Below are 14,760 nucleotides of genomic sequence, written 5' to 3'. Positions count from 1 at the left end.
CCGTCTCTCCTCCTGTCTCTATCTCTTACGTTTCTCTCCCCTACGTCTCTTTCTCCACATGTCTCTCTCTCCTCCTGCCTTTCTCTCCACCTGTCTCTCCACCTATCTCTCTGTCCTACGTCTCTCCACCTGTCTCTCTCTCCTCCTGTCTCTGTCTCCTCCTGTCTCTATCTCCTATGTCTCTCTCCACTTGCCTCTCCCTCTACCTGTCTCTCTCTCCTACGCCTCTCTCTCCTGTCTCTCTCTCCCCACCCGTCTCTCCTCCTGTCTCTATCTCTTACGTTTCTCTCCCCTACGTCTCTTTCTCCACATGTCTCTCTCTCCTCCTGCCTCTCTCTCCACCTGTCTCGCTCTCCACCTGTCTCTATCTCCTCCTGTCTATCTCCATCTCTCTCTCCACATGTGTCTCTCTTCACCTGTCTCTCCTACGTCTCTCTCTCCACCTGTCTCTCCTACGTCTCTCCACCTGTCTCTCTCTCCACCTGTCTCTCTCTCCACCTGTCTCTCCTACTGTCTCTATCTCCTATGTCCTTCTCTCCATGACTTTCTCTCTCTCTCTCTCTACCCATCGCTCTCTCCTTCTGTCTTTATCTCCTACTGTACGTCTCTCTCTCCACCTGTCTCTCATTCTACTCCTGTCTCTCTCTATCCTCCTGTCTCTCCTCTCCTGTCTCTCTCTTCTCCAGTCCTGTCCCTCTCTCTCCTCCTCTCCTGTCTCTCTCTTCTCCTGTCTCTCTCCTCTCCTGTCTCTCTCTTCTCCTGTCCTGTCTCTCTTTCTCCTCCTCTCCTGTCTCTCTTTCTCCTCCTCTCCTGTCTCTCTCTTCTCCTGGCCCTTCACGGAACACCATCAGACAGGCAGGGACAGGGAGGGACAGGGAACAGTTTTGAGGTGGTGCTGTGTGTCTCCAGAGGTGGAGTGTCGGCGGAGGTGGAGGGACGTGTGCGACACCTACATGTGGGAACGGATGGAGGCGAGCTGGGTGGAGGCGACGTCCCAGAGGAGACGCTGGCGTTTTTCCAGGGTCACGTCGCTCCTGCTGCCTTTCACCTCCACGGACCGTAGGGCGGCACAGCAGGAGGCGCGGCAGGAGGCGCGGCAGGAGGCCTCCGAGGAGACGTCGAGGAGGCGGAGGCGGAGGAGCAGCGGGGCCACGGCACCTGAGGAGAGGCGGGCGGAGGACGACGTGGCTCTGTGGGGGATGGAGGCGGAGGCCCTGGAACGTCGTGAGGTGGAGGAGGTGGATGCAGGGGCAGGAGGAGACTATGCAACCCGGCGGGTGGAGGAGGAGGAGGAGGAGGATGATGAGGAGGAGGAGGAAGAGAAAGAGGAGGAGGAGGAGGAGGAGGAGGAGGAGGAGGACACAGAGGGACCGCAGGCCAGGCTCTGCCCTTGCAGAGCGGACAGCGCCCCCCCGGCAGGGGGGCCTGGTGGGGGAGGAGGTGGAGGAGGTGGAGGAGGTGGAGGAAGAGAGGCTCCACCCGACCCCGACCAGCTGTTCCTCCACAGCCTGCTGCCGGCGCTGCAGCGGCTGGACGAGCAGAAGAAAGCTCTGACCAAACTGAGAATCCACCAGTTAATCTACGAGGCGGAGTTCAGCTGGGACTAGTTATGTCATTTAAGGAATTTCATATTTTTAATATTTTTAAATCTTAACTGTTCCCCGCAGGAAAAAAAACAGTCCATGGAAACAAAAACCAAAAAGGAAAACAAGGCGCCCAAATCGCAGCGGTGGAAAATCCGGGTTCACCAAGTGCAACTCCACTCCGGGATTTAGAGTGAACCGTGCGTATTTGGGATTTGGCATGAGGCCAGAGGTGCCGCTGCTCGCAGCGACACAGAAAGACAGAAAAACCTGTTTTTCGTCATAAATATATCTTTTCAAAGAATAAATCCTTTTTGTTTCACTGCTGTCGTTTGCTGCTGTTTCCTGAGAACCTCATGTCATAGCGTCACGTCGGCCTCTGCCCCGCCCAGATCCGCAAAACTAGGAAAGGCTGCCGCGCCTCCATACGACGGCGCCATATAAGGACACGGCGCTTGAGGGGGCGTGTCCCGAAGCGCCCGGGTCACGTGAGGTCACACCGCCGCCAAAATATTCCGAGCGGTGCCAGTCCGCCGCCCGGGGGGTCCACCCCAAAGAGGGAAAAGGGCGCGAAACGTACGGAAGGTACTGACCTGGAGTCAGTTGCTAACTCGGGGCCAGCGGTTGACGACAGACACGCCGTGTGGTTTTTAACGCAGATACACAGATGAGCATTAATACACAAAGGATAAACATGGACATGACCTACTGCGTCACGCACCTCGGCAGTAAATCCAGGTGTGGTTATTTCACGATATTGCAGAAGCTGTACGTGGGTCCCGTGACGCTGGCTGTGCTTTGGGAGCTTTTCCCGTCTGCGTCCTCCTTCCTCCCGCGCACGGCGTGAACGCCTGCGTTTGAAGCTTTCATCACGTTATTTACTCTTTACGCTGCTTTGGCTTCACTTGTCTCTCTTATGGACGCTTGTAAAGTGGGTTTTAAAAAGTGATCAAAATAAAGATTTACAATCTAACTATGATAACTAGGCGCACTACTAGTCGTGCTTACTAGTGACTAGGAGGCGTATGAGCAGGGTACATTTATAGACAAAAACAACCAGAATATCACCATAATAAGTAATAATAATTATATATATATATATATATATATATTTTTTTTTAATCAGATGAGGTATTTAAATGAGATTAGGTATTTATATTAGATGAGGTATTGACATGAGATGACGTATTGACATAAGATGAGGTATTGACATGAGATGAAGTATTTAAATGGGCGAGGTATTTGAATTAGAGGGGGTATTTAAATGAAATGAGGCATTTAAATGAGATTATCCATTTAAATGACATGAGGTATTTAAATGAGATTAGATCTTTAACTGAGATTAGGTATTTAACTGAGACGAGGTATTTAACTGAGATGAGGAATGAGATTAGGTATTTCAATTAGATGAGGTATTTAAATTGGATGAGGTATTTAAACTAGGTGAGGTATTTAAACTAGGTGAGGTATTTAACTGAGATGAGGTATTTCAATGAGATGAGGTATTGACATGAGATAAGGTATTGACATGAGATGAGGTATTTAAATGAGGTTGGGTATTGGCATGAGGTGAGGTATTTAATTGGGATGAGGTATTGACACGAGATGAGGTAATAAAATGAGATGAGGTATTGACATGAGGTGAGGTATTTACATGATATGGTGTATTGGCATGGGATGAGGTATTTAAATGAGATGAGGAATGTAAATGAGATTAGGTATTGACATGACATGAGGTATTTACACGAGAATTGGTATTTAAATTAGATGAGGTATTGACATGAGATGAGGTATTTAAATGAGATGATGTATTTAAATGAGATGATGTATTTAAATGAAATGAGGTGTTGACATGAGATGAGGTATTCAAATGAGATGAGGTATTGACATGAGATGATGTATTTAAATGATATGCGGTATTTAAATGAGATGGGGTATTGATATGAGATTAGGTATTTAAATGAGATGAGGTATTGACTTGAGATGAGGTATTGACATGAGATGGTGTATTTAAATGATATGCGGTATTTAAATGAGATGGGGAATTTATATGAGATGAGGTATTTAAATGAGATGAGGTATTGACTTGATGTATTTAAATGAGATGAGGTATTGACATGAGATTAGGTATTTAAATGACATGAGGTATTTAAATGACATGAGGTATTTAAATGACATGAGGTATTTAAATGACATGAGGTATTTACATGGCATGAGGCAGTGCCTGTGACTGTATCTCGGTCTTTCACGTTTCTCGAACCCACGCGTCATAAACGCTGAACAGCTTGTTTCCATGGAGACGCGGCGTGGACCGTGGAGCAGCAGGGGGCGACAGCGTCCGTGACCGGCGACTGCGCAGAGCAACCCGGAAGTGAAACACTGCCGAAAACAACATGGACGCACGTGGATGAAGGAGCTGGAATCCAGGTCGAAAATAAGATCATTCAACGATAAAAACCTGAAATCTGAAGTAGTTCTCCTCCCGCAGAGCACAGGTCGGTGATGAGCTTCGTTAATAACAATATTAATGATAATATTTGTCATTATTGTTGTTGCTGGGTGACTGGAGTCAGACTGGATAGTAAAGCTGAAATGTCTAAATGTTATTCTCAAAGCACTGTGTTTAAAAGCCTGTTACACACTGCATGTACACACTATATTATCAGATGTTATCACTGGTTATTATTATTATTATTATTATTATTATTATTATTACTTATTCTGATGTGCTGTGGAAACACTGGCTAAAAATACAGAATTACTGAAGAATTACACATCTGTCTGTCTGCCTGTCTATCAGTCTGTATGGCTGGTTGCCTGTCTGTCGCTCTATTTCTCTGTCTATCTGTCTGCCTATCAAACTGTCTGTCTATCTATCAGTCTGTCTATCTGGCTGCCTGTCTGTTTGCCTGTCTATCAGACTGTCTGTCTTCAGGTTGTCTATCTATCTGCCTGCCTGTGTTTCTGTCTGTTTATCAGTCTGTCTATCTATCTATCTGTCTGTCTCTCTGTATCACTCTAGCTGTCTGTATCAGTCTAGCTGTCTGTGTATCAGTCTGTCTGTCTGCCCGTCCGTCTGAAATGTGTCTCTCTCTCTGAGGAACCAGAATGAGCGACAGTGATGAAGACTCTGATCTGGACATGGAGGCCAACTTCAAGCTCCTGACGAAACAAGGCAGAGGAGCCGGAGAGACGTCCAGCGGGGGGCAGGGATGGGGGAAGGAGGAGGAGGAGGACGAGGAGGAGGAGGAGGAGGACGAGGACGACGAGGAGGACAGTGGGGGAGAGGTAGACGGGTCTGGTGGCAGCGCTGAGGAAGAAAAGGCTGAAGGAGCTGAGGAGGAGGATGGTGAGGGCTCTGGAGAGGAGGAGGAGGAGGAGGAGGAAGAGGACGAGGAGGAAGAGGAGGAGCAGGAGGAGGAGCAGGAGGAGGAGGAAGATGAGGAGCAGGAGGAGGAGGAAGGAGAAGGACCGACAGAGAGACGTGACAGCGGCAGAAGAATGGAGACTGAGGACGACGTGAAGAGAGGTGAGTGTAGAGTGCGTCTTGCTCAAGGGCTCCTGGGAATGGAACCTGCGGCCGGTTGTGGTCCTCACTCACATCCCTCACTTTCCCCGTGTTGCCAGAACTTTCCAACATGGCCTTCGAGGACGTCATCCAGCTGCAGAACAAAGTTGGAACCAAAGTTTATAACAAAGTCACGTTTGGAAACAAAGATGCTGAGAAGATGGAGAGTAAGAAACGCCTCAACAAGAACAGGCGAGTACTACTTAGTCAAGTACTAGCTTTCCTTGGTAAAGTACTACCTTACCTTCATATATTACTACCTTACCTTAATAAGATACTACCTCAACTTAGTAAAGTACTACCTTACCTTAATAAAGTGCTACCTTAACTTAGGAAAGTACTACCTTACCTTAATATAGACTACCTTACCTTAATAAAGTACTACCTTAACTTAGGAAAGTACTACCTTACCTTAATATAGACTACCTCACCTTAATATAGACTACCTTACCTTAATAAAGTACTACCTTAACTTAGAAAAGTACTACCTTACCTAAATATAGTACTACCTTACCTTAATAAAGTGCTACCTTAACTTAGGAAAGTACTACCTTACCTTAATATAGACTACCTTACCGTAATATAGTACTACCTCAGTAGGATTTGTAGTACTACCTTATCTCAAAGTATTATGACCTTTGTAGTAGTAGCTTATCTCATCATAGTATCTTGGTAGTAGCAGCTTAACTTGTGTTCTCTGCTCAGGCCCATGGAGCTCTCCTCCAAGTCGAGGGTTCCTTTCCTGCGCCAGGTCGTCCCGGTCAAGAAACAAGTAAAAACACTCTGATGCTTTGATTCATGATCCTAATAATCAATAATCATCACGCAGCAGCCCACCCACATCCTGCTCCAGCCATGTCAGCCCTTAAAGTCACAGCGTGCTGCCCCATTGGTTTCCTGCTGCGCACAAGAATTCGTATTTGGTTTCCAGATGTTTTGACAAATGTGAATATTTATAAATGAGATGAGATGACGGGATGAGACGTGGATCTCCCCGTCTTCAACTGGTGGCCCTCAACGTAGAAACATAATATTTGATGTTTCTACGGTGAGGACGGCGTTTGGGATTTCCGAGGGAACTTGAACGCACCAGCTGTTGAGCTGTGCTTCTGTTTAGTTCACATCCTGGTATGTGACAAATAATCACTTGAACTTGAACTAATAATAATAATAATAATAATAATAATAATGCCTGATGAATAATAATTACTTCATTGATGTTTGAAGATCCTCAGAGATCCTCGATTCGACGACCTGTCGGGAGAATTTAAACCCGAAATATTTGCGAAAACCTACAAATTCATCAACGACATGAAACAGAGAGAGAAAGAGGTAAGTGCACACACACACACACACACACACACACACACACACACACACACACACTCTCTGAAGTGATGCGTCTTGCTTTTCAGACGGTCAGGAAGCAGATGAAGAAAGTTCGATGTGAAAAGAAGAAACATCAACTGAAGTTCCTGCTGCAGAGGATGGTGAGACGGTCCACCTGGGTTCAGCAGTAGTACCACCAGTAGTAGTACCAGTAGTAGTAGTAGTACCAGTAGCAGAAGTACCACCAGCAGTAGTACCAGTAGCAGAAGTACCACCAGCAGTGGTACCAGTAGCAGAAGTACCACCAGCAGTAGTACCAGTAGCAGTAGTACCACCAGTAGTAGTACCAGTAGCAGTAGTAGCAGTAGTAGTACCAGTACCCACAGTAGTAGTACCAGTACCCGCAATAGTAGCAGTTGAAGTACCAGTACCCGCAGTAGTAGTACCAGTATCCACAGTAGTAGCAGTAGTAGTACCAGTATCCACAGTAGTAGTACCAGTACCCACAGTAGTAGCAGTAGTAGTACCAGTATCCACAGTAGTAGTACCAGTACCCGCAGTAGTAGCAGTAGTAATACCAGAACCCGCAGTAGTAGTACCAGTACAAGCAGTAGTAGCAGTCGTAGTAGCATTACCCGCAGTAGTAGTAGCAGTACCCGCAGTATTAACAGTGCCTGACTGGGTCCTCCGTCCTGCAGGTGAACCAGGAGAGCTCCAGGAGGCTCCAGGAGCAGCAGAGGGAGAAGGAGGTGCAGCTGAAGAGGAGGCAGCGGGAGGACGCGGCGCAGGGGCTGCGTCCGTTCTTCCTCAAGAAGTGTGAGTGAAGCCGGCCAATCGGCACACGGCGCTGCACACGGCGCTGCACACGGCGCTGCACACGGCGCTGCACACGGCGCTGCACACGGCGCTGCACACGGCGCTGCACACGGCGCTGCACACGGTGCTGCCCGCGGCGCTGCACACGGTGCTGCCCGCGGCGGCCAGTCGGCACGCGGCGCTGTCTGCGGTGGCTAAGCGTTGTGCTTATTAGCTTTAGATTGACATGTCATTGACCAGCAGACAGGAAGTGCTGATGTGGTGTGTTGTGTGACGAATAAAGACTGTTTCTTCTTCTTCTTCTTCCTCTTCTTCCTCTTCCTCCTGCAGCCGAGCAGAAGAAGCTGCATCTCGCTGACAAGTACCAGGAGCTGAAGAAGAGCGGGAAGCTGGAGAACTTCCTCAGCAAGAAGAGGAAGAGGAACGCCACCAAGGACCGCAGGAGGCTGCCCCACCAGCACCAGGAGGACCAGGCGGACTAGGAGGATTATGTGGACCAGGTGGACCAGCAGTCTGTTTCAGCTTCTCCACTCGGAGCGGTGACATCACAAGGTTCAGATGACATGGTCGATGACACCATACAGTGATGATGAAGGTATCTGAGCTTGACTGGATCTGCTTCTCATGTCGATAAAACAAAACCATCACAATGATTTTCAATCATTAAATCTTTTAATTTCATTGATTTTAGTTTTTTTTTGGTTGTTTTTTTTCTGGAACCTTTTGGATATTTTTGTGTAATAAAGTTGTACATGTTTTTATATTTTTCTTTGTTTTATTACACACAAGTACTGCATATTGAATACTACATAGTACAGGTTTACAGGGTTTTCCTGGAATACGGGACAAGTAGAATTGCATAGAATAAACGTTGGGACCCTATGTAACGACTTATTGCTGCACATTATTATTCATCCTGTGAAAACACTGCACATCATAGATATTTGGCGTTTGAGGGTCCCGTAGAAAAGCTGACCTGGCATCGAACCACCAACCTGACGGTGTCGTCTAACGGTTCATCTCTCTGAGCCACCGGGTCTCAGCCCCACCCTCCAGGAGGTTTTGGTTATGTCCTTCAGGGGCCGGCTTTACTGTGATCACTGGGCATCGAACCCTGAAGTTCTCATCGAGCGGGTGAGACCTATTTGAGCCACTGAGTCTCACCAGGATCGTCCGTCTCCTCCAATCATCGGCTCAAAGGAACCGCAGCGCTGACTTTGATGGAACAACCAGGAGGCAAAGCTCTGACAGCAGCGCTTACTGTCCGGGTCTGAATCCAAACCACAGAGAGCGGCGGATGCTTCTCCGTCAGGACACCACCTTCTCCATCAGTACACACAGCGAGCAGCGGATGCTTCTCCATCAGGACACCCAGCAGCTGGAGTGTGAGGTGGCCAGCAGGGGGCGCTGTAGGATCAGGTGCGGTTGCTTTGGCGAGAGAAGTCACCAATGAAAGTGAATGAGGCTTTAGAGCAGGGGTGTCCAAACCACAGCCCGCGACAGCTGCCAACTGTGGCCCATTTTGATTGGCCCGCAGCTCATTCTAAAAATAGAATGGAATATGGCCCACACATGAAACTTGCGCTTGACTGTTTTGTACTTCTTAGTTGGAGCAACTGTCTTGAGCCAAGCAGCTTCTCCACCAAACAAGAGTGGGCGTGTCCAGAAACAGCTGTGCAGCCAATCAGAGACGTGTCAGATACAACTTGTGCTTTTCACTTTTACTCCATCGCATGTGATGAGAGCACAGATGCCACGGACACCGCACAGCTGTTCATCTTTTGGGAGGAGACGACGATCATTTTTGCACGAGGGAGGAGCTGTTCCTCCGGGTCCCTTAGGAGCATAAAGGGCCCAGCAGGTAAGGAGTAAGGGCCTTTTACAAGGTGTGTCTGATGCAACTGACAAGACGGGACCTCAATGGGACCTCAATGGGACAAGTTGTGTGGCATTACAACGGATGGAGCTCCAGCAATGACAGCTGAGCGCAAAGGAACGGCCTCTATGGTGTGCGCCAAGGTGCAAGAGAGTGGAGGTGAGGCTGTTAAAATGCCCGGTATCATCCTGTGCCAAGACAGCGCAGCGCGGTGATGTCATCAACACCGTTGATGTGAGCACGAGGGCTCCACCACAGAGGATTTCAAGCTTTCCTGTCTGAGGTCGATGCGAACACGGGGACCTACTCCACCGTTCTGACGTGCGCCGGCGACGTCGCGGCGGTTTGATTCCCCGAGATCAGAAACGGACCGGTTTTTAAAAGGAGCAGGACCGAGCTCTTCACGATCCGAGTGACCCTCTGGTGGCAGACCCGGCTTTTTAAGTCTCTCACTGATCAACTGAACGCACTGAACAAGCTGCTACCACACCTTCACGAGCACATGAAGCCTCTGTATGAAGCGCCGTCTGAGACACAACTTCCCAACTTCAATGTTGCACCGCCCCACGCTGCCCCCAATCAAATGAGCTTCTCCAAAGAGCGAGCTTTCTGCTCCAAAGAGGAGACGCGTTCCATCACGTCTCTCATGACACAATTCAGTCGGAGCTTTGAGATTTTTCTGCGGTTGCGAAAGAAAGGATGCTGTTCTCCACCCCCTCCCTGGTGGAGGCACAACAAGTGGAGGAGTCCTCAGCGATGATTCCCTGAAGAATGGACATCAGCTTCTCTCCCTTCCCGACTTTTACGTTTCCTCTGAGGAGACGTAAAAAGGAGCGCTCTGTCGGGCTCAACATTTCCTGTTAAACTCTGAACAAAAGCAGATTGAGAACCAAAATGGCCGCCAGCCATCCCTGAGCTGCAGCGTCACTGCTCCCTTCACAGGAGAGTTCAAAGATATGACACAGTATTCATGTGTTCATAACAACAATGACATCATCAATTCAGTCAATTCAAGTTGACAACGTTTCATAACAAACGTGAGTTGATAACTTGAAGCACAGCGTCCTCCTTCCCTCCTTCGTCCTCTTCATACCGGGCTGTGAAGGGGGATCAGCATCCTGACTCACAACCAATCAGAGGCTGCCGTTTCCACAATGTGCTGGCAAAAGAAATGAAAACTCTTTCCTGTAAAGCTGTGATGGAGGCTGGGTGGTGTTTTTCTTGAAGCACATTCAATTATCAAGCGTAATTGACCTACTACTGCTTGGTTTTGCTGACTTGAACACACTGGAGCTGAGTGGCCCCGCCCACTTCCACAGAAAATAATATTATTAGGAGTTATTGGGGGTTTTTTTTCGGTCACAAATCCATAGATGGAGCAGGTGGATGAGAGTCCACTCGATGGACAGTGAGTACCACACCCCTTGCCCCGCCCCTCTCTGACAGGTGGTATTTATCGGACCCTCAATAAGCCCCTAACGCAGGGTCTTCTATTCATCAACACATCAGGACAGCATACACACCACCCCCTACTGTGTTTGTGTGTGTGTGTGTGTGTGTGTGTGTGTATTTAGTATTTCATAGTGTTTTAAGGGATAAAACATTGTTGTGACACTTTGCCCTGAGACCCACCATACGCACACCGCCCACGGGGAGCTGGTCGTCACGGTGACGGAGGTCTAATCGGGATGCTGCTGCTTGTTCCTGACTGGATGCCGTCTCTTTGTGCCGCTGCCGTGAAACGCCAATAGAACACATATGGCTGCCACATGGCGACCATCCGTCACCTCCAGGGGCGGAACAGAGGGTGATGGAGGGATGATGGAGTCTCAGACTGAGAGAACGGAGGGTGATGGAGGGATGATGGAGGCTCTATGGGTCTCACAGCACATCTGCCCTGCACTCCATTCAGTGCTAACATCATTTAGCACACTCAATTAAACTCCCATAATCCCTTTAGTGGCCCGCCCCCCTGCCGGCCACAGGCACGGGGGGGAGGGGCCCCATTGGGGGCCGGTGGCCTCCTATTGTTCTGCAGATTAGCTCCTTCCTCTCACTGTCCAGCTGCAATTAATTCGGTGACTTCGGAACACACACACACACACACACACACACACACACACACACACACACACACACACACACACACACACACAGCGTTATTCTTGAACCTCTTCACCATGCTTCTGCTGTGGAAGTGAGTGATCTGTGTGTGGATGTGATGCCTCTGCTCCCTGCTGGGACCCCCATGGCCCCCAGACTGGCCCCTGGTGGGAGGGAGGGAGAGAGAGAGAGAGAGAGAGAGAGAGAGAGAGAGAGAGAGAGAGAGAGAGAGAGAGAGAGAGAGAGAGAGAGAGAGAGAGAGAGAGAGAGAGAGAGAGAGAGAGAGACGGATGACATCACTCCTGAGAGCACGTGTCAAAGTCAAGGCCCGCGGGCCAAATCCGGCCCAGCACATAATTTTGTGTGGCCCTCGAGAGCTTGAAAGGCTGTACTGTATGGTGGTCTTCAAATAAACGTCTGTGTGCTTCACCACGTAGTGACCATCAACTACATCTCCCACAATGCACCTGTGAAATGAGGACATCCCGCCACTACATCGCAGCGTTTCCATCCCAGCGGTTGACCGAAGCGGTTTTCTAACAAGTGATGGAGTTGAAAAATCTACAAATAACCCCAAAATGTCCAACAAGAGAAGAACTGATGCGGAGGGAAGAAAATGTAATGAAAGACGGGAAAGAGAAAAGCTGTTTGTGGCGCCCGGAGGGAAAGCGCTGTTTCCTGTGATGGCGCTGCACAATCTACGTCGGCATTTTGACGCCAGACACCGAGCAAAGCATCCGGAGGCTTAACGTAGCCCGGGCCGGGCCGCTTCTGTGACAACACATCTGTCACACATGTTCCCTGCAGCTCACAAGTATTTGTTTGTACCATAATTGGACAAACCTCTCTCAACAAACTCTCTTGGACAAACTCAGCTGCGACAGAAAATGTTTTTAACAAAGTTGATGTTGTAACTTTGTGTTTGATGTTGCATGTTTTGTGTGGGGGTCCTTACTGATGTTACATGGAGGAAACCCCATGTTTTGGGTGGGGGTCCTTATTGTAGAGAGTGGGTCAGGTGGAACAAGCCAGGAGCAGATGGCACACGTCATGACAGGGCTCCTCTCCTGAGTGAGGGTGGGGACAGAGGTTTTACCTGCTGCTCCTTAGCCCAACCAATGAGCGACAGGCATGCGGCTAACCTGATCCCAATCACCTAGATCCAGGTCGGGTGTGGCTGCTCAAACCACACCACCCACACACCACACTTACAAATGTTCGGGGTCATATGGTGTCTGATGCCGTTTACGCTCATCTCACTGTTCAACTGAGAATGGGGAGCAATCAGGGGCAGCTGAAGAAGAGGAGAGGAAGGAGAGGAGGTGGAGGAGTGGAAGGAGCAGTGGAAGAGGAGAGGAAGGAGGAGAAGAAGGAGAGGAAAGAGAAGAGGTGGAGGAGGAGAGGTCAGCGTCAGATCTTTTTTCCAAATGGTTTAATCCTTTCCAGCTGTGGAACCACGGGTATGGAGGTGCATTGTGGGTAATCTGTAACAGACTACATAGTGACAAGACAGACGGACGGATGGAAAGACAGGTACAGTAGATAGATCGACGTTCACTATCCATCCATTGATGAATGGATAGTGAATGGATAGTGAAGGTGAAGGAGGAGGTGCTGGGGCTGCAGTGCGATAAAGCGGGACCAGCAGCTGGACTGGGGGCTTCTCTGAGCGGCATGACGCTCCCTCTGCTGCTCTGGCTCCATGCGCAGGTAGGAACACCTGGATCCCAGCCTCACATGAATAACACAACTTTATTATTATTATTGTTATTATCATTAATAGTATTTATAATAACAGCATGCATTATCTCTGGAGCTCGTGTGACGTAGGAAAATAACTAAACCAAACTGTCAAATTCAGCCAAACAATGACGACAGGGAAAGTGAAAGAACCACATTGTAAAGTATATAAATACTATTATATATACCTTCATATATACTTTAATATATACTTTAATACACTTTAAAACGAATACAAGTAAAAATACTGGCCATAACCATTGTCCTGATAGAACAGTGTCTACACTAATTACTACTATTATCACTATCATGTTAGGATAGGGTTAGTCTCTGTTCTGTACTAGTTAGGATAGGGTTGCTGTAACACAGGATTTGCGATCTGGGATTAATAAAGTAAATAAAAATAAAATAAAAACAATGAATAAAGTCTTATATATCTATTATTTTATAAACTCTTATTTTATAAACTATTGACATTCAACACTAGGTTGTGTGATAGTTATTTAGAGGGAAATGGAACCACCCAATCATTAATGAACAGATCGAAGGATCCTGTCCCTGATTTACAAAGAAAAAACCTTTGTTTTGGTTTGAAAAGAAAGGGAGTAAAGATAATTATTATATTATTATAATTATTACAATTATTATTATTATTCCTCAATGTCCTGTCAAGGGTTATTTATGTTGTAAACCAGGGAAGATCCAGTAGAACCGAGAACTTGAGCTGTAAGACTTCAGTGTTCCTGCAGCAGGCTTCTGTAGGTTCTGATTTCAGGTTTTGTTGTGTGGAACAGGGTCTGACCGTTCAGCAGGTGTGTTGGGAGCTCAGAACCTTGTACCTGGTCCAGAACCGCTACTCCCAGGCGGCGGCGGCTTCCATCCGCTGCCAACCGTCTCTCGCCACCACCGACCAGATCCACGTCGCCGTCGTACGTGGTTTGGTTTTCCTCTTTTATTCGTTCAAACACTGTGCTCCGATGCGTTTTCTCTGCTTTAATTGAACTATTACTCCGTCGTGGTGCTGTTCTGCAGTGGGCGGAGGTGGAGGGCGGAGGTTGGTCCGTGGTCGTGCGGATCACAGAGCAGATCATGGAGCTGATCGGTCAGAGGAACGGCAGCAGCTCCGTCATCGGCGCCATCACCAAGGTCCGTCTGCGGACACGCCCGCCCCGCCCTCCCGACGGTGAGCGGCCCCGCCCCAAACCGCTTTGATCTGCTTCTCATCGGTCTCAAGCTGATTTAGAAACTGCTTTGAGCGGGTTGGGAGCTGCTTCCAGCTGCTCCATCGCTCTCATCTCTTTGAGGACGGTTGGGTGCAGTCGACTCTGGGTGGAGGTCGTCTCACACCAAGGTTGGATTTGAAATTAAAATACAGAAAACATATAATCAAAAGACTCCGGCTCCTCTTTTTACGGCCTAATACAACTCAGTCATGTCAGTGTGTAATGCTCCAATGGGTCATTTTCCACCACCAGAGGGAGCTCCAGTCTAGAAACAGAAACAGTCTTTAATCGTCACACGACACTCCACAACACATGCTTGCACACACACACACATGCACATGCTTGATGGTGGCCGGTGAAACTGTTCCTCTGCTTTTAACCATCCTGGCTTGTCCTTTCTCCGGGGGCACAGCCAGGAGCAGTGGGCAGCGTACGTGGACGCGCCCGGGGACCAGGTGATAAGTGTCCATCGCTGGTCAGACGATGATGGGGGCATGTTTTTTTTGAGGGGGGTCCTTACTG

General features: G+C 48.4%; 1 protein-coding gene across 1 annotated transcript; it reads left to right on the top strand.

Moving 5' to 3' along the window:
* The first annotated feature begins 4,961 nt into the window (after positions 1–4,961).
* Positions 4,962–8,051, top strand: rrp36 (ribosomal RNA processing 36). The gene is made up of 7 exons (XM_079999005.1): positions 4,962–5,112; positions 5,211–5,343; positions 5,857–5,923; positions 6,379–6,483; positions 6,567–6,641; positions 7,179–7,296; positions 7,627–8,051. The coding sequence occupies exons 1-7, from the start codon at positions 5,085–5,087 to the stop codon at positions 7,776–7,778; spliced, it is 678 nt and encodes a 225-aa protein (XP_079855131.1). The 5' UTR covers positions 4,962–5,084; the 3' UTR covers positions 7,779–8,051.
* Positions 8,052–14,760: the final 6,709 nt, after the last annotated feature.

The sequence above is a fragment of the Zeus faber genome, assembly GCF_960531495.2.
Source record: "Zeus faber genome assembly, chromosome: 4".
NCBI classification, from domain to species: Eukaryota; Metazoa; Chordata; class Actinopteri; order Zeiformes; family Zeidae; genus Zeus; species Zeus faber.
Note: the sequence above shows the minus strand (reverse complement) of the source record. Positions and strands in the feature narration are given on the sequence as shown.